Genomic DNA, 26,417 nt, shown 5'->3' with positions numbered 1-26,417 from the left:
AAGGAAAGGGGTGGGCGCTCTTTAAAAGGACACGGAAGTAGAGGGTGGGAACCTTCTTCTCTGCTTTTTTTGTTTTGTTTAGAGGAAGGCCGGGGATTGGTTGGCAACAACGCCTGTTGTGTAGCGGTTCTCGGCGAAGGTGGTGCCCGGCGCCGGCTGGTGTCAATTCTTACTTCAGTCTGGTCACGCGCCCTTTTCCTTCGATTGGTGCGTTTCTTCCCTTTTCTCGCTTGCCTTGCTGCGGCTTCTAGTCTGGTGTGAGCAGGATCATGGCGGATGTGAGTAGCTGCGCGCCCTTGAGGGTGGATAGTCTGGAAAACAGACCACGAGAGAGAGAGAGAACAGTCTCCGTATTTTTCCCTCCCCAGGAGAGGGGGAGGCAATGAGCTCCTTTGGGGGGCAGGATCTGGAGCAGAAAGGCAGGATATAAATACATAAAATTAAATTAAAACATAGCGGAGTAAGTTCCCATGCCAGATGTCTCGGGTGAGGGGAGAGCATCCTCTTCTTTTGACGGTATAGTAAGGCAGATCTCCAGAGAAGATAATTTAGTCCATCTTTCCGCAGACTGTGTTGGATAACAGCTCTTCCTTCCACAACCTGTGACATACTGGTTGGCAATAATTCTAATTGTCCACTGATCTATAGAGAGGCCCTTAAGTAGAGACAGCTGACTAGTCTAACCCTGGGACACTGCTGCAGAATGTGCCCCCTTCCTTTCCCAGATGTGCTTAAAAAGTTACCTCGGTCTTGTAAAGAATGGTGGGCCCCAGGTGTTCCTTTCCGAGAACGTCAACCGGAGAAAGACCTCTGACTTTTAAGCAGAGATTCAAACTTACTTATGGAAGGATTGTATTCGGACCTCACCTTACAGAACCCAGTTTTGCAAGCTAGACTACCTCTATGTCACCTGCCCTAATTGCTGGGAAAGGATCTTTTCAGAGCTCAGTGAACAGCCTCTGCTCATTTAGAAGGTGATGATGTAAGATTTATATATTCATTTCAACTGCTTTCTATTTGATTAAAGCAACATGGTAATTTTTCAGCACATGCTATCATTTTGATCTTTGATACTTAGCAAATTCCTTCATGGACAAGTGGAAAGAAAAGTTATTTTTTTTCATTATTGATTGTGTCCCTAAGGGTTTGCTATAGGAAAACATTTTCCATTATACTTGATGATACATATAATCATACTTTTTGATGCACCCACTCTTTTAATGAGTTGGGCAAGGATGAGTGATCTCTGAATGATTTGTAATAGTCCTGTCCTCTAGAACTTGTAGATCCTGAGTAGTAACAACAGTAGAATGACTATTAAATGAAGAAACCTGGAATAACCAATCAACTTTCCTGTGGATGGAATGGTTATAACAGAACATGTTCCTGAGCTCTCTGTGTTAGAAACACTGCTTACCTAACTCTTATTACTGGAACTTGGAAATTCTAGTAGAAAACCAAAGTAGGCTGAAGAAATGTGAAGTGTGTTCAACCTAAAAATAGAAATGTTCAAAATAATATCTTATGCCAATGATTTTTCATGTTCTTTCTCATTCAACAGGGTAACAGAGGCCCATTAATAAGTGAAATCAGACAGCGTTTTGAAACAGAATATATATCAGGTTGGTAGTATGAATATTCTGTTCATACACTATAGTTTATCCTGTACATTTAACATTACAAAGTTTCTGTAATAGCAAAGATAAAAAAAAAAGATTACTAACAAGAAATACATCTCTTAAAAGAAGATTGAATCTTTGTACTTGGATTTCTTTATATTTGAACTCTGTGACTACTAAAGGCCAAACAATTATGTGAATGTCTAAAGTTTTAAATTTGAAAATCCTCATGGTTAAGGAGACTATTTAAGTGGTAAACATTTGGTTTCACTTGTCTCGTAGTACACTCCCATTTTAATATGTTTACTACAATGATCTGCCCATTATATACATTGCTGCTCCTTGAATCAGCTTCATTTGCTTTCATACTTATGATACTGCTTCTGTTATGATAATCTAAAGATAAGAGATGTGGAGTAAAGAAGTCCCACCAACTTTCCCCATGTATATACAATTACAATTAAAAAATATATTGCACACTGGTTGTGGTTTCAAACCACACCATTCTATGGTAAATTTAACCTTTTCATATTGAATTAATCCTCTTGCCTAGGTTTTCACAGCATACGGGTTCTCACAACTCCCTGAACCAATACTAGTCTAACGTGTGAAATCAGGCTTATTCAGTTTCTATTAAGTAATAGAAAGGTTCTTGCAAAGTTTTAGAGAAGATGAATTGAAGTTCTTTGATAAAGAAAATGGAGAATCATGTGGATAACCAAACTTAGAAAGTTCTATGCTTAATTAAAAATAATACTTTCCAGTTCAGTTGTATAGCTCTCCTAATAGCAGAAAGACTAGGCTATTCATTTCCTTCTTGCTCAAATATGATTTTGAAAAAGTATTTCCTGTGAAGGCATTTAGGGTTTAGATGTTTAAGAACTTGAAAATTGGTTAGAATTCATTTGCAATTTTCTTTTTTATTAAAACCTTAAGTCAGGGGAAAGTATAGCTATTTTGTCTTATCATTTTATAAATATAACTTGCTGCAGATACTTTTTCAAATTCTTCCTTTTAAAATATTTAGCAAATGTTTGCTAAAAATAGTTCTTTATGATGGTTTTTATGACAAGATATATTTAATAATAATTTCTATTCATATTGATCAGCAAAAAAAGATAAATATGATTCCAGGGATATAGAAAGATTACATCAAGATGATACCTGGGTTGATAATTTCTTAATATGGCGAGATGATATTGTGGATGATACATTGAAGATGATTGATGAAAGCTTTCAGTGGAGAAAAGAGTACGCAGTTCATGGTAAGATATCTATTATCTGTTTGAAAAAAGGTTTGTTATATATTTGTATTTGTGTGATATGCATCTGATTTAAAAAAAAAAGTAAGAAACAGCTAAAAGTAATTGTTGCCAGAGGAAATTGTATTCTAAACTGAAAAAAATGAAACTAAGAATATCGAGGCTGAGTATAAACATATGTATACTGTATGTTTATACAGGTAGTCCTCAGGTTACAACCATTTGTTTAGCAACCATTCAAAGTTACAATGGCACTGAACAAATGGTACTCACTACACGTCCTCATACTTCCAATCGTCGCAGTGTCCCGGTGGTCATATGATTCCAATTTCCAGTGTTCCCTGCAGGTTTCCCACAAGTAAAGTCAATGGGGAAGCTAGCAGGAAGCTTGCTGAATGACCTGTGTGGTCCTAATTTAACAACAGCAACTGGGACTGCCAGAATTGCTGTCGCTAAGCGATGTGGTCATGTCACATCATGGTTTACAACCACATCACAGCGATGAAAATTCCAGTCCAATTGTTGCTGTAACCTGAGTACTACCTGTAGTTATATAATAACTATGTTTATATAATAAGTGTGCTTATTGTGAATATAATAATATAGACATTTTGGTGTCATAAATGAAGGAGTTAAATGCATCAACTAAAATTCTGTGATCAAAGATTCTTAATATTTCTGGTTGATTTGTTTTCAGTCCTCAATTGGATGGATGGATGGATGGATGGATGGATGGATACTTCATTCATCTCTTCATGCAGTGTCCAAGAATCAAGCCATGAACTGTGCTTGCAGATTCGCAGTGCTGTTGCCTTTTTCCCTCACTGTCAAGGGTTCTGCAGCTATTACATGAGAATAAGAATAATTATATAGTTAACTTTATGCTAATATTTTGAACTCCATTTTAGATTTTAAAATTTGTGTCTAAAGTTGGCATTACCTTTTATAAAGCAACTACTACTCATTTGTCTAAAATGTAGTGATTGGAAACAATAACTTTTCTCTGGATTAAAAAAGTAACACTTTTATCCTCCCTTTTTATTTAATATTTTAGAATGCTGTTACAGTATGTGGTATACTAAAAATAATTATAATAATAATAAAACAAGACTGTTTTCTTCAGATTTGACTGAATCTTCTTTTCCAAAATCGATGTTTGATGTTGGTGCTGTTTACCTACATGGTTATGATAAGGAGGGCTATAAAATATGTAAGTCAAATTCTCAATTTCATTTACTTATTCATTAATGTAAATGCAGTCATACTTTCAGAATGAAAATATTAAAGTAATACAGGGATTGATTATTGATATAAAGTCATTGAAATCAGTGGCATTTGTGGTGGTGGTGTCTAACAAATACCATTAATTTCTATAGTTCTGATATGTTTAAAATTGCTTATAATAACTGGCACCTATATTTAAGAGAAATAATGAAATCTTTATATATCTCAAGTAACATAAAGCAATTGCTTCTTGTTTTTATTTTAACAGGTATAAATTATAAATAGAGCTTTAACTACTATTTAATTTAGAGGTGATATGTTCACTATAATATAACATCAGATTTCATTTGAAATTTGAAAGTGCTAATGGTTTTCTTCCTATTGTATCTAGTTCAGGGCTGGACAATCTTTTGGCTGCTGGAGGGGCACTTAATGGCTCACTAAGCCATAATATGATTTCTTTGGTCTTGGCTTAAAATAAGTCAAATTGTGGTTTATTCAGTAAACCACAGTGAAATAAACCATGGCTGATCATGATGAATGAACAAAATCAGTAATTTTTTTAAAGTTGAGGGCTGTAATGAGTTGAGTGATAATTCAGAATGAATTGGGCTGTATCATGGATTAGGTTAATTTTTATTTGGTTTTTTTGAGGGGGGGAGTACTGTGGTTTCATTTGCAATTTAAGTGGCTAAATTGTGTACAGAATAGGGGTTTTTTTGTGTGTCTTACAAGAAATTATAGAAAATGGCCACTGATTATTGCCATCACAAAAAAGTGGATTCAGGGACTGCATACAACCAGAGGTCTCTAGATTTTCCATGTATAATGTTGCTTTTTGAGGTTTGTATACAAGGATTCCTGTTCTTCTGATTAGATTTCTGATTGTTTTCAGTCTTCCTGCTGAACTTTGCATCATACTTCAGACCTCAATGATGCAATCCAATTCAATGAGAATAAATAATTGCTCTCATTAAATTTAATAGGCAGTAGGGCAATCTTGTCACTGCAGTAGGTTTATATAAGGAATACAAAAAAGGGTAAATGACATTGTGGAACAAACTCACCTAATTTGCAGCTCCTGAACAATTTGTGGAGTCCAGCATGGTTGGCTCTGAAATCTATAGACTTTTATAAAGTGGTCCAAGTGCTTGATTTGAGGCATTTTAGACTTTGTAGACATTCCAAGATGCTAGGCACATGTTTTTAATTTACAATGAATAGCCTTCATTGTGGAATATGAATATCTAAAACGTGCAGGAGTTGTTACACTTAGGTTAAAATGGGAACCAAAATACCTCCTGGAAAGTGATAATACATTATGTGATAAAATACTGTTGTTCACAGCACCATTGTACAGAAATATTTTGAAGTATTGGCACATAATCAAATACCATTTTTAGATGATAGATAGATAGATAGATAGATAGATAGATAGATAGATAGATAGATAGGCATGCCTTTGCTAGAAATTGCCTTTATTTCATTTGGAAATTATATTTGTCAAGTCATCCACTTTGAACTGCTGCTTTTAATTCAGAAACACTGATATCTTTTTATGTCACACTATTAAGAAAAAATATAATTAATATAACTAATTTCTGTATAAAGTGTTTTTGATTTGTAATGTTTTATCTTCTAAGACTTTATATTAAAAGAGTAAAGAAGTTATGTAGACCTATAATGAAAAAAAGAAAACATACATGTTAGAAAACAAATAGCTTCTTCATTTAGGAGTAGCCTGAAAGTTATTCTTACCTTTTTGACACATGCATATATATTTTCCCCCCCATTAGTTTGGTTCAGAGTGAAATTACATACAAAAGATTCTAAAACACAATTTGAAAAAAAGAAACTAGTAGCCTTTTGGTTAGAGCGCTATGCAAAAAGAGAAAATGGAAAGCCTTTGACAGTGGTGTTCGACATGGCTGATACTGGACTGAGTAATATCGTAAGCATTTTTTAAATTATTTCATATTATTGTTGTGACTTGAAAATTGAATTTAGATGGAACAGCCTTATATAATACTCTTGGTAGAGTACTTGAATTTAAATTAACTATTTGCCCTTTGGCATAAATCTTAAGTATTCTGGATTGACTGGATCTTGAAACACAAATAAAGTTAGCTATTTAATAAAAGCTAACATAAGTATTCTATTTACTTAATAGGAGAAAATGATGTAATCATGTTTTCTGGTTTGTGAAGTCCCATGGAAATCTATTTAAGATCTGATAAGCAAGTCAGCATTGTATAGCTGTTGGGGAAAAAATGCATTTGTATCAGTCTTGTGATGAGACAGTCAAGTGTTTTCTTGTGACAAGTCAGCAAAGAGCTCATGAGAGTGTATGCAGGATTCCACATGGATTAGTTTTTGTTCTCATTGCAAACAATACAGTCTCTCAAAGGGTTTTATTAAGTCTGCATGCCCAGTTAACATTTTAGGTAATTTGAATAGATTGCTTCAGTGTATATATATTTAACAAGATTACTAAAGGCTCACTTTCAAATATTTTTTTCTAATAAGTAAATACAGTTTTGCTACTACTGATAAATACATGGAAACACTTGAAACCCCAACCCATTTCTAAAACTCCCTGTACCTTTAAAGGTGATTTTTGGGAAGCTCAGCACTCAGGATGCTAAACAAAATATCTGCTGACTTTTTATCAACTGATAATCTGCTTTTATTTTAGGACTTCGACTTTGTCCGGTATATCATTAGCTGTTTCAAAGTATATTATCCTAATTTCCTCAGTAAGTACGAAGGCATTCAAATTAAATCAAATCTTTATTAAGGCCATAAGGTCAGCAATTTGATACAGATAAAAATGAAACAAATGAAGCTGACAAGTTTTCAGTCACAAGGAGAGATATATGGTACATAGAGAGGCAACAAGCAAAGTCAATGGGGGAAGCTGGATTCACTTAACAACCGTGGTGTTTCCTTAAGGACTGCAGCAAAAAAGGTTGTAAAATTGGAAGTGACTCACTTGACAACCGTATCACTTAGCGACAGAAGTTTTGGTCCCAATTGTGGTCATAAGTCGAGAACTACCTGTAACTTTTTTTAACCAGATTTACTTAAGTTGTTCTCTAAGATCCAGTGGGCCAGACCCACTAAGACAAAAGTTAATTTTAGCCAAGGCATTGTTTATAACCACTCCATAGTGCTAGAAAATATATTTTAAAAAAAACTCTTTTTTTTTAGAAATTAGGAATTATTAAAATAATAATCCTGAAGAGAGAGAATTGAAAAAAAAATGTGGTAGCAGTTAAAACTTAACAAAGCACACTTCTTTTTGTAATAAGCTCATGGAAACAAACTCTCTTTTGTTCTTGCAGCAAAAATTGTTATTTTTGAACTGCCTTGGGTAATGAATGGTGAGTAACAATTTTAAATTATCTTCAGAGAGTATCTGAAAAGGTGTAGTGAAAGTTAATATTTATTCAAATATTTTTGATATCATTAGTGGTAGGTATATTCTTATGATTAAAAGTTGAATTGAAAGCATGAATATATTTCAGATTTCTATGGTTATTTGATCTAAGCCACCAAATGTCACCTATAATTTCTTTTAATTAATTTACATACAGTACTATGCAAAAGTTTTAGGCAGGTATGAAAAAATGCTGTAAAGTAAGAATGCTTTCAAAAATATATATTGTAATTGTTTATGTTTATCAATTTACACAATGCAAAGTGAGCGAACAGAAGAAAAATCTAAATCAAATCAATATTTGGTGTGACTACCCTTTGGCTTCAAACCAGCATCAACTCTTACACTTGCACACTTTGTATACTTGCACAAAGTCAGGGATCTTGTAGGATTAGAGTCAGGTGTATGTTTAACCAATTATACCAAGCAGGTGCTAATGATCATCAATTTCATATGTAGGTTGAAACAGTCATTAACTGAAACAGAACCAGCTGTGTAGGAAGCTTAAAACTGGGTGAGGAACAGCCAAACTCTGCTACTAAGGTGAGGTTGTGGAAGACAGTTTCATGTCACAGGTCATACACCATGGCAAGACTGAGCACAGCAACAAGACACAAGGTAGTTAGGCTGCATCAGCAAGATCTCTCCCAGGCAAAAATTTCAAAGCAGACTGGAGTTTCAAGATGTGCTGTTCAAGCTCTTTTGAAGAAGCACAAAGAAACAGGCAACATTGAGGACTGTAGACGCAGCGGTTGGCCAAGGAAACTTAATGAAGCAGATGAAGGACACATCATGCTTACTTCCCTTCGACATCGGAAGATGTCCAGCAGTGCCATCAGCACAGAACTGGCGGAAACCAGTGGAACCCAGATACACCCATCTGCTGTGTGGAGAAGTCTGGCCAGAAGTGGTCTTCATGGAAGAACTGCGGCCAAAAAGCCATACCTCCAACGTAGAAACAAGGCTAAGCAACTCACCTATCCACGAAAACCTAGGAATTGGGGTACAGAAAAATGGCAGCAGGTGCTCTGGACTGATGAGTCCAAATTTGAAATATTTGGCTGTAGCAGGAGGCAGCTCATTCGCCGAAGGGCTGGAGAGCGGTACAATAATGAGTGTCTGCAGGCAACAATGAAGCATGGTGGAGTTTCCTTGCACGTTTGGGGCTGCATTTCTGCAAATGGAGTTGGAGATTTGGTCAGGATCAATGGTGTCCTCAATGCTGAGAAATCCTCAATGCAGATACATATCCATCATGCCATACCATCGGGGAGGCGTGTGATTGGTCCCAAATTTATTCTGCAGCAGGACAAAGACCCCAAACATACAGCCAATGTCATTCAGAACTATCTTCAGCGTAAAGAACAAGGAGTCCTGGAAGTGATAGTTTGGCCCCCACAGAGCCCTGATCTCAACATCATAGGGTCTGTCTGGGATTACATGAAGAGACAGAAGGATTTCAGGCAGCCTACATCCACAGGAGATCTGTGGTTCTCCAAGATGCTTGGAACAACCTAGCTGCTGAGTTCCTTCAAAAACTGTGTGCAAGTGTACCTAGAAGAATTGATGCTGTTTTGAAGGCAAAGGGTGGTCACACCAAATATTGATTTGATTTGGCATTTTCTTCTGTTTGCTCACTTTGCATTTTGTAAATTGATAAACATAAACAATTACAATATATATTTTTGAAAGCATTCTTATTTTACAGCATTTTTTCACACCTGCCTAAAACTTTTACACAGTACTGTATGTTCCAGTCCATTTTGATCATAATTCATTTTTCCCAAACATGGGATTCTGTTAGGTTATTCTGTATCATTCCCATTATAACTAATGGCACTAATCTCAAGTGAATTTGCATTATGTGTCATGTTAATAAGAATAGGTTAGAAAAAGCTTTTGGTATCTTCATTATTTCTCTCTTTTTATCCAGCTGCTTTTAAAATTGTGAAAAATTGGCTGGGTCCAGAAGCAGCCACTTTGCTGAAGTTGACCAATAAGAATGAAATCCAGGAGTATATAAGTGCTGAATACCTACCACCCTATATGGGTGGAACTGTAAGTATGTCAGTATAATTGATAATGATATATGCATGGTGACTTTGGGCCAGTCCACTCTTTCTCAGCCCTAGGAAGAATGCAGTAGCAAACTATTTCTAGAAACGTTGCCAAGAAAATTGAAGGGACTTGTCTGGGCAGCCATTAGGAGCCAATAATGCCTTGAAGGCACCCCCCCCCAAAAACTTAATTGGAATTATAGATTATCACTTCAGCAATGAGAATATTGTACAGAATTATGGTTGCGTGTCCAACTTACTCCTAGTTTTCTAATCCTGTTTTGCAATTAAACATTTTTAGTTCCATCATTTTATTTAACATTTATTTATTTGTTACATTGATATCACTTTTATTCAGCAGTTTAAGGCAACATTGATAGTACTGTTGCCTCCTGTTTTCCTCAAAATAATATCCTGTGAAGTAGGTTGAGCTGCTAGTAACTGACTAAAAGGCATCAGTAAGCGTCCATGGCTGACCATGGACTTGAACCTAAGTACCATTTCTAATATACTATAAAATATTTCTGTGGTATTATGAAACACACAAATGACAGTCATACATGCCTTTAAACTCAAGTTGTTAAACCAATTATAAAGGTTTTTTGGGTGTGTGTGGATTATTTGATTATTGTAACAGTAGAACCTCAATTCAAAAATAGTTTTATAAACTGAAATAGATATTACAATATGTAATCCTTGGTGCAAAATCTAGCCGTTCTGTGCTGCACTATTTACAATACAACTCTCAAGCCAAAAATTATAGTTCTTTATACATTTAAGAGAACTGATATTTCCATGCCTTTTGTTTCATACCCACACATAATATATTTATTTCTTTTTGTTATAGGATGCTTTCAAGTACAGTTATCCTCCATTAGTTGATGATGATTTCCAAACTCCATTATGTGAAAATGGTCCCATTACCAGTGAAGATGAAGCTGAATGCAAAGAAGTAGACACCAATAACAAAGACAATATAGATACTACTGAAGAACAGGCACTCAATTCAAAAAAGGTATCCATCAACTGAGCTGCATAAGAGAATGACACCCAGCTGTTACATGGCTATCTTCCACATGTTACTTTAATTTGCAGTACTTAATAAAAGTGCCTAAGAAGTAATTGACCAAAAAGACCATCATGTCTTGCTGTCAGAATCTAGAGTCCATGTTTTTAAAAACTGATACAGTACATTCATATATCTGTAAAATTGCTGGCAACCAATTTTAATTACAGTTAACTAGTGTAGAATTTTATCTGAGAAATACATTCTTGTTCAGATGTGGAATTTCACTTCTGTTTCACTGTCTGATACATAACTTGATTCTTTTGCCTGTAATAAGTCACATGAAGTCCTCGCTTAATGACCCATGTGGTCCTTGGATTAAAAGGGCAACCAGGACTGCCAGGATTGCTGTTTCTAAGTGATGTGGTCACGTGAGGTCATGCTTTATTGACTGCATCAGTTAGCGATGAAAATTCCAGTCCCAATTGCCGTTGTAACTCAAGGACTACCTGTATTTCAAAGTGCATGTCCACAGTAAAATGTAGATTAGAACAAAGAAGTATTGATACTGGAGTTATTCCAAGATTCATATTTATAGCCTTAGCCTAGGGATAGGCAGTCTAGTGTCATCAGGATGTTTTAGCTAAAACTCCCCTTATCCCTACAATACTGACTGGAACTTAAGCTGCAATCCTGTCCTCCAAAGCATTCATATTTAAATCACTTTTGTAGAAGTGACATATAATTTCTAGATTTAGAACCCAAAGTGGTATAGATATGTGCCACACATTTTTACGTTTACATCTTTATGCTAATGACTTGACAGTCTTACCCACATCAAGAGTACATGCTGAAGATCTTTGCTACCTATTTGTACCCACTGTATTTCATCTATATTCACTTCATTTTTTACCATGCTACTCATGGGCTACTATGGAGAATTAACTATTCTGCTGCTTCTCTTTTCTGTTTGGCAGACCAGCCTTTCCACCCATCCATTTATATTTTGTGTTCTCTGTTTACAAATACATTCCATCACACTATAGCATGACTGAGTTTCATTTATGACCATAGACACAGATCCAGTGCTTTCTGGCTTTTTTGTCCATGGGCCAAAGTAAATTAACCACTGTAGGCAATTTATTTTAGTACAATATTTTAAATTTTGTTCCATATATATTCATATCTGCTGTTCATTAATAAAATGTAGTATTATGTTGGAAAGCAAAGAATACACTGATTTTGGAAACACTGCGGCAGTGCATGAAATCTGTAACTAGCTTCTCAGAGGCCCATGGAAGATGTACAGGCCATTCTGCCACTCTAGCACCTGCCAACATTTCAAGTTTTTCATGTCCACTAGTTTCATTTAAATGTAGAAATGGCTAGATGTAAGATGTATAGAATTGTGGTCATTCTTTGCTTATATCTTCTCAGCATCAAAATTTACCTGCCATTGCCAGTAATTCAAAGCAAGGATTGTGAGAGCCCAGTAATGTATTGTAGTGTTCTAGGTATCCCATTAAAATAAAGGAAATACATAGCAATGGAGCAGCAGTTTATCTGATATATAAAAAAGAGGTATATTGGACTAAAGCCTGTTTCCAGCTGTAGCCGTGTATAAACGTATTGGAGCACAAGATATAAAAAGTATATAACATCTCCTGCTGTTACGTAGTGTCTTATTTTCAGAAGAATAGTTTGAGTTATAAGATAGGCATTCACCACTAATAGGTATCAATAGCTTTATCCTACATCAATCTTCTTATCTCCTTTCAAAGCTAAATTTGTAGCCACCATCAAAAGTTATGGTAGCAAATCCTATACAACATTTTCTTGTCTTTACCCTTTATTCAGTTCTGTTGGATGACTCTGGATTCTTATATATGTACTAAAAATTTCTTTTGTCTGTTTTCTTTTTTAAAATTAAATAGGATACATTTTGTATCCTTTCCACATAAAATTATGCTAATCTTCTGATCATTTTGGTGAGCCTTTTCTGTATCTTTTCCAGCTTTATAAAACTCTTTCTGAAGTACAGTAAACAAAACTGTGATATCACATGTGTAGCTGTGTCAGATTTGTATAAAACCATTATGATGCAGTCTAAATGATCAGCTTTTTTTTGAAAAGAAAGTGAAGAGTAGCAATTATTCATAAATGCTAATAGTACAATTCTTCCAAAGGACCCCCAGTTTTAATCAGAATATCAATCATCTTTGTTTTGGAGGTTTAGGATATGTAATATATTATTTAAGATACCAGCCACAGCCAGCATTTTTCACGATTGTGAAAGAGATAATTATTATGTTGATGGCAGCGTTTGAAAAATATATTGGTACATAGTGGGATAGACTAGACCAGGGGTTCTCAAAGTATGGCCCGCGGGCCAAATATGGCTCGCCAGGGTCATTTATCCAGCCCCCCCGCCTGATTGGCCGCCGCTGCTGTCTGTCAGAAGCGGAAGTGTCGCGGCTGTGTTGGGAGCTGCAGGCGATGCATGAGGAGGGAGATCGCAGAGCCGGACTATTCTACATGACAGATATGCTGGGTCCGGCGGCTCTCCTCCTCTCCTCAAACTATAGTCCAGCCCCCCAACATTCTGAGGGACTGTGAACTGGCCCCGTTTAAAAAGTTTGAGGACCCATGGGCTAGACTGTAGGGAAGCAAGCATTAATCTTTGATGTCTTTGATACAGATACTTTGATATCCCCTGTCCAAGATCTATATTTATGGGTTATATGGTCCTATTTACATCTGGTGTTCTTATTTTTTGATGTATAATTCAGTAGCTGAAACATAGTTGTACCATTGTGTTCTGTTGTAGAAAATAATTAACACCTGAATATATATAGTTGGTATTTTTGTTTGTCTGATTAGGCGAATTTTGCAGAACAAACTCCAAAATCAGAAGAGTGTGATAAATTAGATTCTAAAGCAAAAAATGCCAAGAAAGCACTTACCACTTTTAAAGGATCTTTACTGCATATCAGGTAAATGACAGTAATAATCACCTTTACGTTGTAGACCTTTACATATTTTAACAGCACTGATAAATATATTTTGGACAGGACAGCGTCTGAAGGCTAGATTGTAAACCACTCTTCCCTTTCCCAGTTTAGACTGAAACAAAATGTAACTGTGCCTCACTTTCTATGGGCTTTTTGTAACCCTTTATAGAAGTTAATGTGAAGAATTCTTTATTCTAATAACAGTATGTATTAAATGTATGAGTTTGTACTTATTGAACAATAATTCATTTTCTAAACAGAAAAGTTTTGAAAGCCATTTCTGATACATTTAAAGTAGATAGATTATAAGTCTTAATGTTGCAAATTCTTTGGTCACATGTAAGGTATTTTTTAAGACCAATAACTTGAGTATGCAAATTACCAGTGTTTCTGCTGTAGACTGGTGGATAGTGTGAAAAACAACTTCATCTAGCTCAAATATTGCAGATTTACATCTGTACATCCTCAATTTAAATTCTTTCCTAATTTTTAAAAATATTTGATAGGACAGGGAAAGACTCTGCAGAGCTGCTGCTATTCTGAATAAGCTAGTGGACTGGTTATATAATTTCATCAGCCTTTCCAAATGTGGCACACCAAGATATAAAATGAAACTGGCTATATTGTTGTGAAGGACAGGACACAAGACTGAAAAAAGCCTTGACAAGATTTTTTTTTTTTTTTACTTGCCAAAATATTATATGGTTGCTTTACCCTTCTTTCACTGAAGTTCTGTTGTATTTCTTCAAATAATGCATGTTTTCAAATGTTGCATTATTTTAACAATGTCTCATATTCTGGAACATAAAGGAAAATTTCTTTTATATATATAATTTTATTAAATTTTTAAAAAAGATAAGAACTAACAGAAACTAATATTTAGAATGAAGAAAAGAAAGAAGAAAGAACAGAAGAAAAAGACAAAGTGCAGGGAAAAAATAAAGAAGTAGCTTCTGATTTTCTTTACAGCAGTTATAAGTATAGATGTAAATTAACCTTTTACTCTGGTTGCAGCATGACTTACCTTTTTCTATAATCTATTTTTTTTCCTAATCATCCAAACCATATATCATAATTTCATTTTTTTCTGTTTCACACAAAAGGTCTGTGAGGGGTTTCCAGTCAGCATTAGATAATGTCTTTTCTCTGATCAAAGCTGTCCATTTGGCCATCTCAGGCAGTTCCATCATCTTCACCATCTGTTCTTCCATTTGGGGAACGTTGAATAAGTCTTTTTTTTTTTAATTTTTACTCCCACAATCCTCTCATCCTGTCTTGTGTCTTCATTCAAAATTTCAAGAACCAAAATAAACACAAGAGAAGACAGTGGGCAGCCCTGTCTTGTTCCTTTTTGTATCTCACATGGTTTTATTAGATATCCATTAACAATAATTTGTGCTTTCTGTGAAGTATAAATCGACTTTACCCATTTTATAAAATTCTCTCCAAAATTCATATCATCCAAAAATCCAACTCAAATTGTCAAGGGCGCTCTCTGCATCTAAAAGTGCAGCTTATTTTTATTATGCTGTTCCAAATATTCTAGAATATCCGGCACAGTTCTAACATTGTCTTTTAACTGTCTTTTAGATAAAAACCTAAAAAATCATGCAAAAATGTTTTCAATCTATCAGCTAAAATTGTTGTGGACAACTTACAATCTTTATTCAGTAATGATATTGATCTATAATTTCTTGTTAAAGTCAGATTTTGTCCCTCTTTAGGTATTAGTGCTATATTAGACTCTTTCCAAGTCTGGCATCTTTCTTCCCTGTAAAATAAAATTCATCATATTTTGAAGAGGTTGTAAAAGTTCATCCTCAAAACATTTATAATAGTCCAATAATCCATCTGGTCCACAGACTTTTCCTGGTTTAATCTTTTTTTTATCACAAATTTCTGTTATTGTTATAGGTCGGATCATAATCTGACTTTGTTTCTATGTAATCCCTGGTAGATTTTGTTTTTTCAAGTATTCATCTGTTTTCTCCAAAGGAATATAATGTGCTTTATTCATATTAGAGTAATACTGATGAAACACTTTTTATATTGCCACATTATCCATTAATAGAGTATACAGAAGTTTCAATATCCTTTTGTTTTCTTAATTTATACACTAGCCATTTTCCTGGTTTATTTGCAAATTCAGTTTTTTGCTTTACATAATTCATTTTTATTTCCATTTCTCATACTGTTAACATCAATAGCTGTTGCTGTAAAAGTTTAATTTGGTGAGAAATACTTATCTCACCCAAAATAGCCTGTGCTTTCTCTTGCCTCTTCTTTTTAGTTCAGTATTATGTTGTATAAAATAACCTCTAATAAAAGCTTTACTTGCATCACAAACCATTCTTAAACCTTTATTTAAATTATTTTCAAAAAATTGTTAATTTCTTTTTACAATTCACCATTATTGCTTCTTTCTGTAACGTTTCATTTAATATCCATCTAAAAGAACTAGATTTCCTTTCATAAACCAAACTCACAGGATTATGATCAGAAAAAGTCTCTGTTAAAATTTCTCCTGGAGAGAGCTTAGTAGCCAGGTTCTATCTATTCTTGAGAAGGATCTGTCTCATTCTGAAAAATAGGTGTGCTCTCTAGAATTACCGTTTTTCTGTCTGCATACATCCACTAACCCTAAATTGTCCTTCAAATTAAAAAAAAAAAAAAAAAAACTTTTGGTAATCTACCTTGGGTGATTTTAATATTTTTCTCTGATGTTCTTTCCGGTTGTGGGGAGATCACTCTATTCCAATCCTTATCAAACACCAATTTTCATAAGAAAAACCTATTAATCTCTCCATAAATTGTTTATAAAAGGTCAGTTCCTAGTACCATAGTCTTAACCCTGTGTAAGTCAACTTTCATCCCAACAAATCTACCGTGTTTGTCAGTCAATACAAGTTCTGGTTTTAGTTGGGAGTGAATAATATAGAACAACTCCATTTCTTTCTTTTTTTGGGGGGGTCCTGCTGAGATAAATTCTTCACCCAAATTTTTATAAATCAAATACTTTGTATTCTTTTTCCTAATATGAATCTCTTGTAAGCCAATTATGTCTTGTTTAATTTTTTTTTAAGTATTTTTTTTCTCTTCTGAGGAGTACGTGCTCCGTTTATAGTCCACGTTAGATATTTGTAATCCATAATCAGGCCAAGAATTTAGAAAAGTCAGTACCGGTAGCACCTTTTGCAACTGTTGTGGTTTTTTTATAATCTCTTCTGCAACCTCCATCTGGACCTCTTCCACTTCTTTAAATTTTTCTAAAAATTCTCTCGCCTTTTGAACAGAATTCAGTCAAAATCTCTGCTGCTTAAAAGTAAAGATCACATCCTCTAATTTGTCCCAGTGAAATGGAACCTTTTTCCGCTTTAATCTTTCAGTCAAGAAAACATAAAGGAGAATTTTATCTAGGATTATATATTGTGAAAAGTTATCTGAGGTGTTGTTAGAAGCCTTTAAGATACTTCTTTAAAAATGTAACGCTTCTGAAGTATTGTGTTAGAGCCTGATAACTCACATATAATTGTTTTAAATAAATGTGTCTTAACTATTTTAAAGAAGATAGTGGAAATCTGCAGCCTTTACAAATACTTAGTCTAGAAAATGTTATATTTTTCAATAGTCCAGCAGAAGAATTGCATTTTGGGTCCAAAGAAACTGCAGAGAAGAAATGCTTGATAGTTCTAACAAACGTGACTAAAAATACAGTGGCATTTAAGGTAAATAATACAGTGTTTGTTGAACTTATTTAGATGGCCGATGGGCGACATATAAATTTGTTTAATAAAAAAATAAAAGTGAGTAATACCCTCCCCCCGGATTTCCATTTTCCCACTGCCACAATCAGTCATGATTGATGATGTCACTGAGGATGCTCATTCCTCCCAGAGCTTTGAAGAGAGGAGCATCCAAATTTGCATGTATGGTTTTAAAAAGTATTTTCAATAATGGGGTTCAGAAATCTGATTTTTCTCTGTAGGGCTATGGGTGGTGCTGTATTCACCAATAAAGATTTGTGTAGCTAAGTAATCATTCCCTAGCTGGAAGAATCCTTTGGGCAGAAGTGGGCAATTATCATTACTTTTTTGCCATGCTGGTATATTTCAAGGAAAATCCAAATGAGTGCTATAGAAAGAGATAGTTGATTTACTTGCACTGAGTTTGGTAATTCTTAAGACTGTTATGGTGGAGCTTATAAACTACAGAGCTAAAGAGGTTACATTCAAATTAACTGAGTACTAAATTACAAAATGCATGTTCTAAAAACCTTTCTAAAATATTTGCCTTCATACCTTATGAAGACATGAAAAAATCAAAACTGAACTGCCCAGCTTCTTTTTTTAATGGAAATAGGTGTCAAATATAAAATGTTTTATGGGAGAACTGATTGTTCTTAATGGGATTATACTTCATATAGGTGAGAACGACTGCTCCTGACAAGTACAGAGTAAAGCCAAGTAACAGCAGTTGTGAACCTGGCACTTCAATAGACATCATTGTGTCTCTTCATGGGGGTAAGTAGCAAACTGCACTGCCATTTACACATAGAATGCGTACATTGTCTAATATACTCTGCCTTGAGGAAGCTTGACATACAGAAGAGTTCTGGAAAGAAAGTACTGTTCAAATCAGATCACGGGTTTAAACTTTATACAGCATTTTTTAACTTGTATCTTAATTAAAATAAATCAGTTCAATTATCCCCACATTATGTTTGTTTGGGAAGGGGGAAGAAAGAATCTCAAACCTACTTCTAATATTCTTGAAATAAAGTAGCCACAAAATGGTAAAATCTAAATTCTCAGTCTTTTCAGTTACCTATTACTCCCTTCTTAAAAAAAAAAAAAAAAAGGGCAGTTTATTGATATTTAATATCATTCTTAAAATACATCCAAGGTTTTTTGATTTCATGAAAATAAACTATAAATATGCATGCGATTTCAAGTTATGAGCTATTTAAAACAATATAAATTTGAAAGTCATTTTTAAGCTTAGAAAAACAAATTTGTTGAACCCTAGAGAATTTAACAAATCAAATTATGATGATGGTGTTTAATATTTAAATATTCTTCAGTGCCAGATACTATACAAAAATATAAAATATCTGTGTGTAAATGTGCCCTGCTTACTTTTAAAACGTTATAGCAACTTGATTTTAGAAGAGGATATTTGACATGCCTTTCTCACTGATAAATTTAAAATATAAAACAAATTTATCTCAGGTGATTAAAATGATTTAGGATATTATAATGGCAAAATAAATAAAATAAAAATCCATTTTAACCCCATCTCTGTTTGTTCTAAATAGATTTCTACATTGAAAACATTGGTATTTCAGACAATTAACTTAAAAATTTAAAACATGTGAGTCATCTTATTGTCCATCAGTCTTCTAAGATCATCCTATCAGACTATGTTCTTTCTGAAGTTTTGTACCTGGTTAAATACATCATCACGTTTAGAGTCCATAAAGTCTCCAGATTTTTCTCTTCCCATCTTCTACTTGAAGAGTTTTCTGAATTTTGGAAGTTGCATGTTTTTGCTCAGTATTTCGCTGTGCTACATTTGTTGTAGTAAATTAATCATGTATACATCTATTAAAATTTAACGTTTCTCCCTACGGACTATTGATTATGTCTAAATTAAGTACAATAATTTTTATTAAACTGTCTGTTGGTTGGATAGGTTGTGCAGCTTCTTTGCAAGACCGTTTTCTAATTATGGCAGCAGAAATGGAACAGTGCTCTGGAGTAGGAGCACAGGAACTATCTCAATTTTGGAAGGAAATTCCCAGAAACAAAGTGATGGAACATAGGTAAACATTTCATGTTGACTTTCAATTTAACATCATTATATGCCTTCTTCCAGGATGTTGTCTGGCTTCTCAGTCTTAACTTATTTCCTGGTGGTTTCCTATCCAAGTATTAACCAGGTTGGACCCTACTTACCTTTTGAGACCAGCCAAGGTTGGCTAAATACTGCAAACCTAGCTTGATATAAAATCATAACATGTGTAAATTGTTAAAAAGCAAAACTGTGATTGAGAGATGTAAACAGTTCATAAAGAAAAAAGGCTGTCTTTTTCCTGGCTCCACTGAGCTTTGGGGAAGGGAGGTATTTCCATGTATATCCTGTCAATAAACATTCTGCAGTTTCCCTTGTGTCTTGTTTTCTCTTACTGCATTTCGTGTGTACACTGTAGAAAGAGAAGCCTAGGTAAAATTAACTTAATCGCTCTCATCTCTTCAGTTTGTCTTACCCATTTTCTCTCTCTGTCTCACACACACACACACATCTGTGTGCTTGTGTGTGTTTTGCATTCATCCAGTTCAGTACTGTTTCACCTGCAAAAAGAGCTGGTATATTTCCTTCTTGTGCAGAGAGCCTTGCCCCGTTCCCATGACCTGCTTAGTGTACCAGTTCAGTGTCCTTTTGTTGATGCACTGATTTTCTGGATGTTCTTCACTTTTATTTCAGTGCCACAGGGTATAAGAGTGAGCAGAAAAAGAATTACATTATCAAATATGAAAATCATAATGATAAAAAAAATAAAAAATTGGAAACCCAGAAACGAATATAACTATAATTTGCAGAGCTGTACTAAAAATAATTGCTTTCTATTTGTTTCAGGTTAAGATGCCATGTTGTAGAAAGTAGCAAGCCTTCTTCTTTAACTATAAATGAAAATGCCTTTAATAGTCCTTCAAAAACTAATGAAGATTTGCACTTTCAGGTAACATAATGAACATTATTATTGCTTTTCATTCAATTATTATGCTACCATTCGACTCCTTAAGTACAGCTAAGGAAATTAAAAACTGGGATTTTTTAGTCTACCCCACCCCCCAAAGTCTCTTATATTCTTGAAAAACCAGTCTCTAAAAGGTTGCTTCCAAAGTGCAGACAGAATGGAAAATCAGCTGCCTTCCATACTACATATTACCATATTTTTCCAACTATAAGACGATACTTTTTTCTAAAATCCTTATCCTAAAAATTGAAGGGCGTCTTATTCAAGGAAGTCAGCCGAGAATCGCCCGGTTGCAAAACTGCCCATACTTTGTTTCTGCAGAGAGGCTTCCTCCTATTGCTAGCCTCCAATCATGAGTGAAATAGCTTGTCTCCCAAACAGACTTCCTCCAATCACGAGCCTGATGTAACTGACGTCAGCTGATGCTGAACAAACCAATTGGAGGAAGGCTGTTTGCAGAGACAAGCAGTTTCACTCGTGCTTGAATGTAATCAGTTATGCAGAAGAGCCTGGAAATAGAGCTGCAGAGAGACAGTTTGGACCTCCTCCCACCAAGTGTATCAGGTAAATGTTAACTAATTACTAAATAAAAATGTGTTCTGCACTATCTTTAAAATATTGATTTCTTAATTTTGGGTTGGAAAAGTGGGGGTCGTCTTGTACATGGGGGTGTCTTATTGTCGGAAAAATACGGTATATACACACACACACACACATACAACTTCTAGATTCTTTGCTTCTGTTCTTAACTGATTTCCAGAATTTAAATTAGATACATTTCTGTAGAATTTCATTCTTAAACTAAACATGCATTTATATTAAAACATAGAAAATGCCTCCCCTGATCACCTTGAAATTGATTCCCCCCCTCCAAAAGTAAAAAACAGATTCATTCTAAGATGATTGAATGTTCAAAACATGCCCTTCATTCACATATACAATATTCGTCATCGTGAAGTTCAAGAGTTTCCTGTAGGATCTAGGCTTCTTTCTTTCACGTATTTTAGTAACAAAATCCTTTAACATCACTTTCTAGATAAGGCAATAGAAAGTTAGAAGAATCATACTTGAAAAAAGTTTTGGTCTTAGCAATTTTTATATGAGCAACCCTTAAAACTGGTATTTTCTGTTTGGATTTGATTTGGGTAGAATAATGGAGTTTCCAAAGCTTGTTTTTCTTTTTAAATGAAGAATAAATAATTCTGATGTCCAAAATCAGAATCAATACAGCATCTATACTTCCAAATTGTTTTTTGTTTTCATATACCCAAAGGATTAAATTGTAAGATGATGGCTTTCCTTAAACTGCTACTTTTGATACATGTTACTGAAAATAATTATTCTTTCTTGTTTCTTTTATAAATTGGTTTATTTATGTAATTCAGTGATTTTAATAAGATTTACAATTGTTTTCAAATATTTATATCCTAACTATATAGTATATTGGTAAATTGCAGACAACATTAAGTGGGAAAAAAACCCCTTTGTTGACAACATCTTCTAATTCTATCCCCTCTTGTTTTCCAGTTAAGGCAACTATTACAAGCTAATAAAAGACTTCAAGAGCAGCTTGACCGTTGTGTCTGGTTCCAACAACTTACACTTTTCCTAATCTTTCTCTTAGCCGCTTATTGTTTGCTTCTTTATGTTGTATGATCTAAGAAGCCAAATATAATGTCACATCTATGCAGTTGTGCTAGAAAAAGGCAAAGAACCAGTATTATTCTATGGCCCTGCTTAACTGCCAAAAGTGAAATCTATTTAGGTTTTCTTAAAAAATAAAAAAGTAACAATGTGATCTATGCCTTTAACCAGCACATATGACTTTGTTAATTTATTGCAATTCAAGAAAAATGAGCTAATGAGAGTCTTTCCACTGGACACCATAGTAGCTGTTACAGAGCAACAACATCGTTTCTCTTTATTTCTGTCATGCAGAAGTTATACAAGATAAAATGCTTAATTTAGTGCATAAAATGTAACATTTCCTTTGAAATGTAACTGGGGAATAGCAGACTGGACTCTCCTTTACATACGTGGTCCAGATGTCTATGGACCACGGTCCATGTATGTACAGTCTAAAACTGAAGAACTCATTTCCGATTCTTACTTATATCTTCCAGAAACGTTGCAACTATTTTATACCAAGTGGCTCCCATATTTCCAAAGATATTAGTAAGCTTGCTTTTATAAGACTCTTGTAGCTTGTTTCATGCAAGAAGGTGCTATATACCGTACTTTGATCTCAGTACCCTCTTTTTTAGTGAGAGTCTCTCTACAGAGTTAAAACCACATTGTGATGTCAGTTTCCTGACGCAGTATACTGAATACATTTTCGTGTAGTTTGGGGATAACTGGTGGAATATCATAAATTATGATTCCTACAGTTTGGAATAAAAAGTATACAGGAAGATTCATGAAAAGAACCGTAATTTCTAAATATTTTAGTTCTACTCTAAGATGTATACAAATCTCTTAAATATTTCTTGTACTCAATTAGGCTTACCATTTCATGAAAATTCACAGAAGCTGATAATTATCTATCAGCTATCCATATCTATCAGTATGGAATCTTTTTTTAGATCTTGTCAAGCTGAGACAAAACATAGATACATATTTCGAAGCAAGCCTTAAAATCAGTTCTGAATGTTTTTGTCACGCTGCAAAATATTGTAAAACATAAATCCAAAGCATATCATATCCAAGCAGTTCTCATTTGTGCACAGAGACATTTTTTTTACATTCCCAGTGTATTCCTATTTTTTATTTTAAAAAACTCAGATTACCCAAAAATTTCCATATGTAGGGAGGTTATTAGACAATAGTGGAACCAACACTCACAGCAAAGCACATTTTTGTTACAAAATGCAACTCCTATCACAAATGTATATCTTGATAGTACTATTTATTCCTTTTTTGTTTTCTTTCTGGATTAGTAATTGCCATTTAATTAGGCCACTTTTAATGCATTCATGGAAGCTTATATGATTTCAATAGGCTTGTGCACTTAACTACATTGGATGTGCAACTTTAAGGGTATAATCCTGATGTGTTCGTTCTGCTGGTTACAGAAGAAAATTTTGGAAGACCCTGTTTAAAAAAATACTGTCCTGCTTTCATTGAGTCTAGTTCACCTTATTTCTAGTCATAGACACACAGGAGAAATACTGAAACTCACTAAGAATTTTGATCAATATAAACGAAAAATGCATATTAATTTGCAGGGCAATTTCAATCCAGACAAAATGATACTTATATAATAATGAAAGATCTTTCCAGTGTTACCTTTTGTGTTCCTGGAGCTATTCTGTACTGGTTTATCATTTTTTAGCAATTGATCACAAGCTACTCAATTTTCTGGGGTTCACTCAGGTTATCTTCTCTATTAAAGAAAAACACTACTTTTATTTCCATAAGGAAGCCAAACCTGTTTGAATCATTTGTTTCGCATCTCAAATCTGAAACATCTGTGCTTTCAATAAATTTATAACTTAAATGTTCTTCAGCAAGATACCTGAATTATAAAATAGAGAATTATTCTAGTCTTAAATGTTTAAAATATTTTTAGAAAATAATTACCATAAGTTGGAATGAAAGTAACTGCACTTTATTGAATATTTTCCTGATGTATCCATAAAAATTATGTCAAATATTAATATTCTGGTGCTTAAATATTTTCAGTATTTTATAACTGTAGTCATATTTTCTATGTGAAATTTAGTAGGTATTTTCTATTTAATATGTTATACATGAATAATTTGTGAAATAAATTAGTGTTTATTGCAGTTCTTACAAAACAGCCACAATTTTGATATATTTTCAAGGCTGTAACCCTTTTCTTGCACTTCGATATAATTTGTATTTAAAATGTACTATTAAACTGCCTTCCACTCTACCTGGTTTTGTTTGTCATCAAAGGACTGTTTTTGTGCTATTTGCTTTATAGTTCCAGGAAAATGTTACCATGAATTGTTAATAATTTACTTCAGTAGAATTTGAATGAAAAGTTAACCGTAGCATGCAGGTTGTTGGGCTATTACCTGATGCGGTGCTTGAGCACAACAGGTTGAAACTGTATAGGTTAGAGTCAGTTCAGCTTTTAAAAAGAATGAAAGTAAATGGGTTCAGTCAGCTGAATCCGATTAATTGTCAGAAGTGTATTGGATACTGTAGTGCACTATAGCTCAGTGTTTCTCAACCTTGGCAACTTTAAGATGCGTGGACTTCAACTCCCAAAATTCCCCAGCCAGCTGGCTGGGGAATTCTGGGAGTTGAAGTCCACACATCTTAAAGTTGCCAAGGTTGAGAAACACTGCTATAGTCCACGCATCTTAAAGTTGCCAAGGTTGAGAAACACTGCTATAGTCCATGCATCTTAAAGTTGCCAAGGTTGAGAAACACTGCTATAGTCCACGCATCTTAAAGTTGCCAAGGTTGAGAAACACTGCTATAGCTAAACTAGGATGATAGTTCCCATTTCATAAGCATACCTTTAGAGGTATGCATAACACTTCAAATTTAAAAGAGGCTATTACAGTAATTTAAGAAGCATTTTGAGTTCTATATTAAACCCTGTTCTGAGTTCAAAATATTTCCAAAATGTTCAAAATCATTTTAATTATGAAATAATTGTTTTGAACTTGAAGCTGTTTTGAAAAATCTTACACACCACTAATCTTAGTATTCAATTCTTGGAAATGTGCAGCGATCTCTGAATTGTTATATATCATGGTGGACATTAATAGGATCATGCAAACCACTCAGAGGGATGCTTCACAAAGTTATATAAAAAAAAATCTGAATTCAGAGTGAAGATCTGACATAGATCTGACAAGAGGGTGGCCTCTTAGATTTTTTAGTGGTTTATTTTTCTAATGTTTGGTTTTATAACTTTTAATGGTATTTATGTTTTTTAGTGTGTTGTAAGCCGCCCAGAGTCCCCCATTGTGGGGAGATGGGCGGGGACAAATTAAATAAATAAATAAATAAATAAATAAAAGTATCAAGGCCTTCGCCGGCATAATTTCACCTCAGCAATAATCCCAGAAATGTCATTGGGGGGGTGAGGGGTGGGGGGGTGCTATGGAGTACAAAATCCCTGGAATCTCGTACTCCATAGTGGGGCTCCTTGAGTGAAAAAGCAGCAGGGGTGACTTTTAACCTTCCCTGCCAGCTTCCCTATTGACTGCTTGTGGGAAGCTGACAGTAAAGGTTACAAATGGTGATCTTGTGACTGCTGGATGCTGCAATCATCGTAAGTGCGAACTGATTGCCAAGTGCCCAAATCATGATCATGTGACTGCGGGGTTGATGGAATGGCCAGAACTTCAAGGACCGGTCGTAAGTACCACTCATTCAGTACTATCATAACTTTGAACGGTTGCTGAATGCCTGGTGGTAACTGAAGAACTACCTGTATTTTTTCCCCAAATCATCTAATGTAAAGACTTAACTTTGTTAGTCAATCAGTTATGGATTTTGTTACTAGAGCATGTTAGTCTGGGCTGTCTGCTGATTTAGTATTTTTAGCTGTTTTTATGTCTTTTACTTTTGTGTGCAGCCCAGAGTCCATTGGAGATGGGCAGCCAATAAATTAAAATAAATAAATTACTATCTCTACCTCAAGGTATGACATCACAATTGTAGCATCTACTTAGCTTATAAATAAATATAAGATGCTCACTTTTGGTCCTCCTTTGCTTTTATATTCTCATGCTGAAAGGTACCCCCAAAGTATTTCATACAAATTATATTTGAAATAAACTATTAAAAATGGAAAAAGAATAAAAGGGCACCGAAATCAGAATTAGGTTAGTGTTGTAAGTGACTTCACATGGAATTTAGCACAATGACAAGATTCCAAACTTCAACAGACTGAGTACCTTGTTTTACCCAAGAGAAAACAACTTCTAATAATAAACTGTTTTGAAATTGTAATGCCAATTAAGTGCCTCACTGACTGCAAATAGATGACTACAGACAAATGTTTTATAAAACGTAATTTCAAATACCTATCAGCCTTTTAATTAATTCACTTTGATA

At 34.4% G+C, this 26,417-nt stretch overlaps 1 protein-coding gene across 3 annotated transcripts; it reads left to right on the top strand.

The window, feature by feature from the left end:
• The first annotated feature begins 75 nt into the window (after positions 1 to 75).
• On the top strand, positions 76 to 24,270 carry MOSPD2 (motile sperm domain containing 2). Of its 3 annotated transcripts, none has more exons than XM_088144921.1 (15): positions 76 to 207; positions 1,562 to 1,622; positions 2,729 to 2,884; positions 4,005 to 4,091; positions 5,902 to 6,056; positions 6,801 to 6,861; positions 7,450 to 7,488; positions 9,478 to 9,602; positions 10,449 to 10,616; positions 13,488 to 13,600; positions 17,247 to 17,343; positions 18,042 to 18,138; positions 19,310 to 19,439; positions 20,255 to 20,357; positions 21,903 to 24,270. In XM_088144921.1, the coding sequence occupies exons 3-15, from the start codon at positions 2,839 to 2,841 to the stop codon at positions 22,029 to 22,031; spliced, it is 1,350 nt and encodes a 449-aa protein (XP_088001047.1). In that variant the 5' UTR covers positions 76 to 207; positions 1,562 to 1,622; positions 2,729 to 2,838; the 3' UTR covers positions 22,032 to 24,270. The 3 variants fall into 3 exon arrangements, with proteins under 3 accessions (XP_088001047.1, XP_007438467.1, XP_088001046.1); XM_007438405.4 differs by having other exon boundaries at positions 109 to 278; XM_088144920.1 differs by lacking the exon at positions 76 to 207 and adding an exon at positions 836 to 974.
• Positions 24,271 to 26,417: the final 2,147 nt, after the last annotated feature.

The sequence above is a fragment of the Python bivittatus genome, unplaced genomic scaffold, assembly GCF_059951505.1.
Source record: "Python bivittatus isolate LINGU-HERP-01145 unplaced genomic scaffold, Pbiv_v1 ctg000350_np1212, whole genome shotgun sequence".
In the NCBI taxonomy this organism is placed as follows: domain Eukaryota; kingdom Metazoa; phylum Chordata; class Lepidosauria; order Squamata; family Pythonidae; genus Python; species Python bivittatus.
Note: the sequence above shows the minus strand (reverse complement) of the source record. Positions and strands in the feature narration are given on the sequence as shown.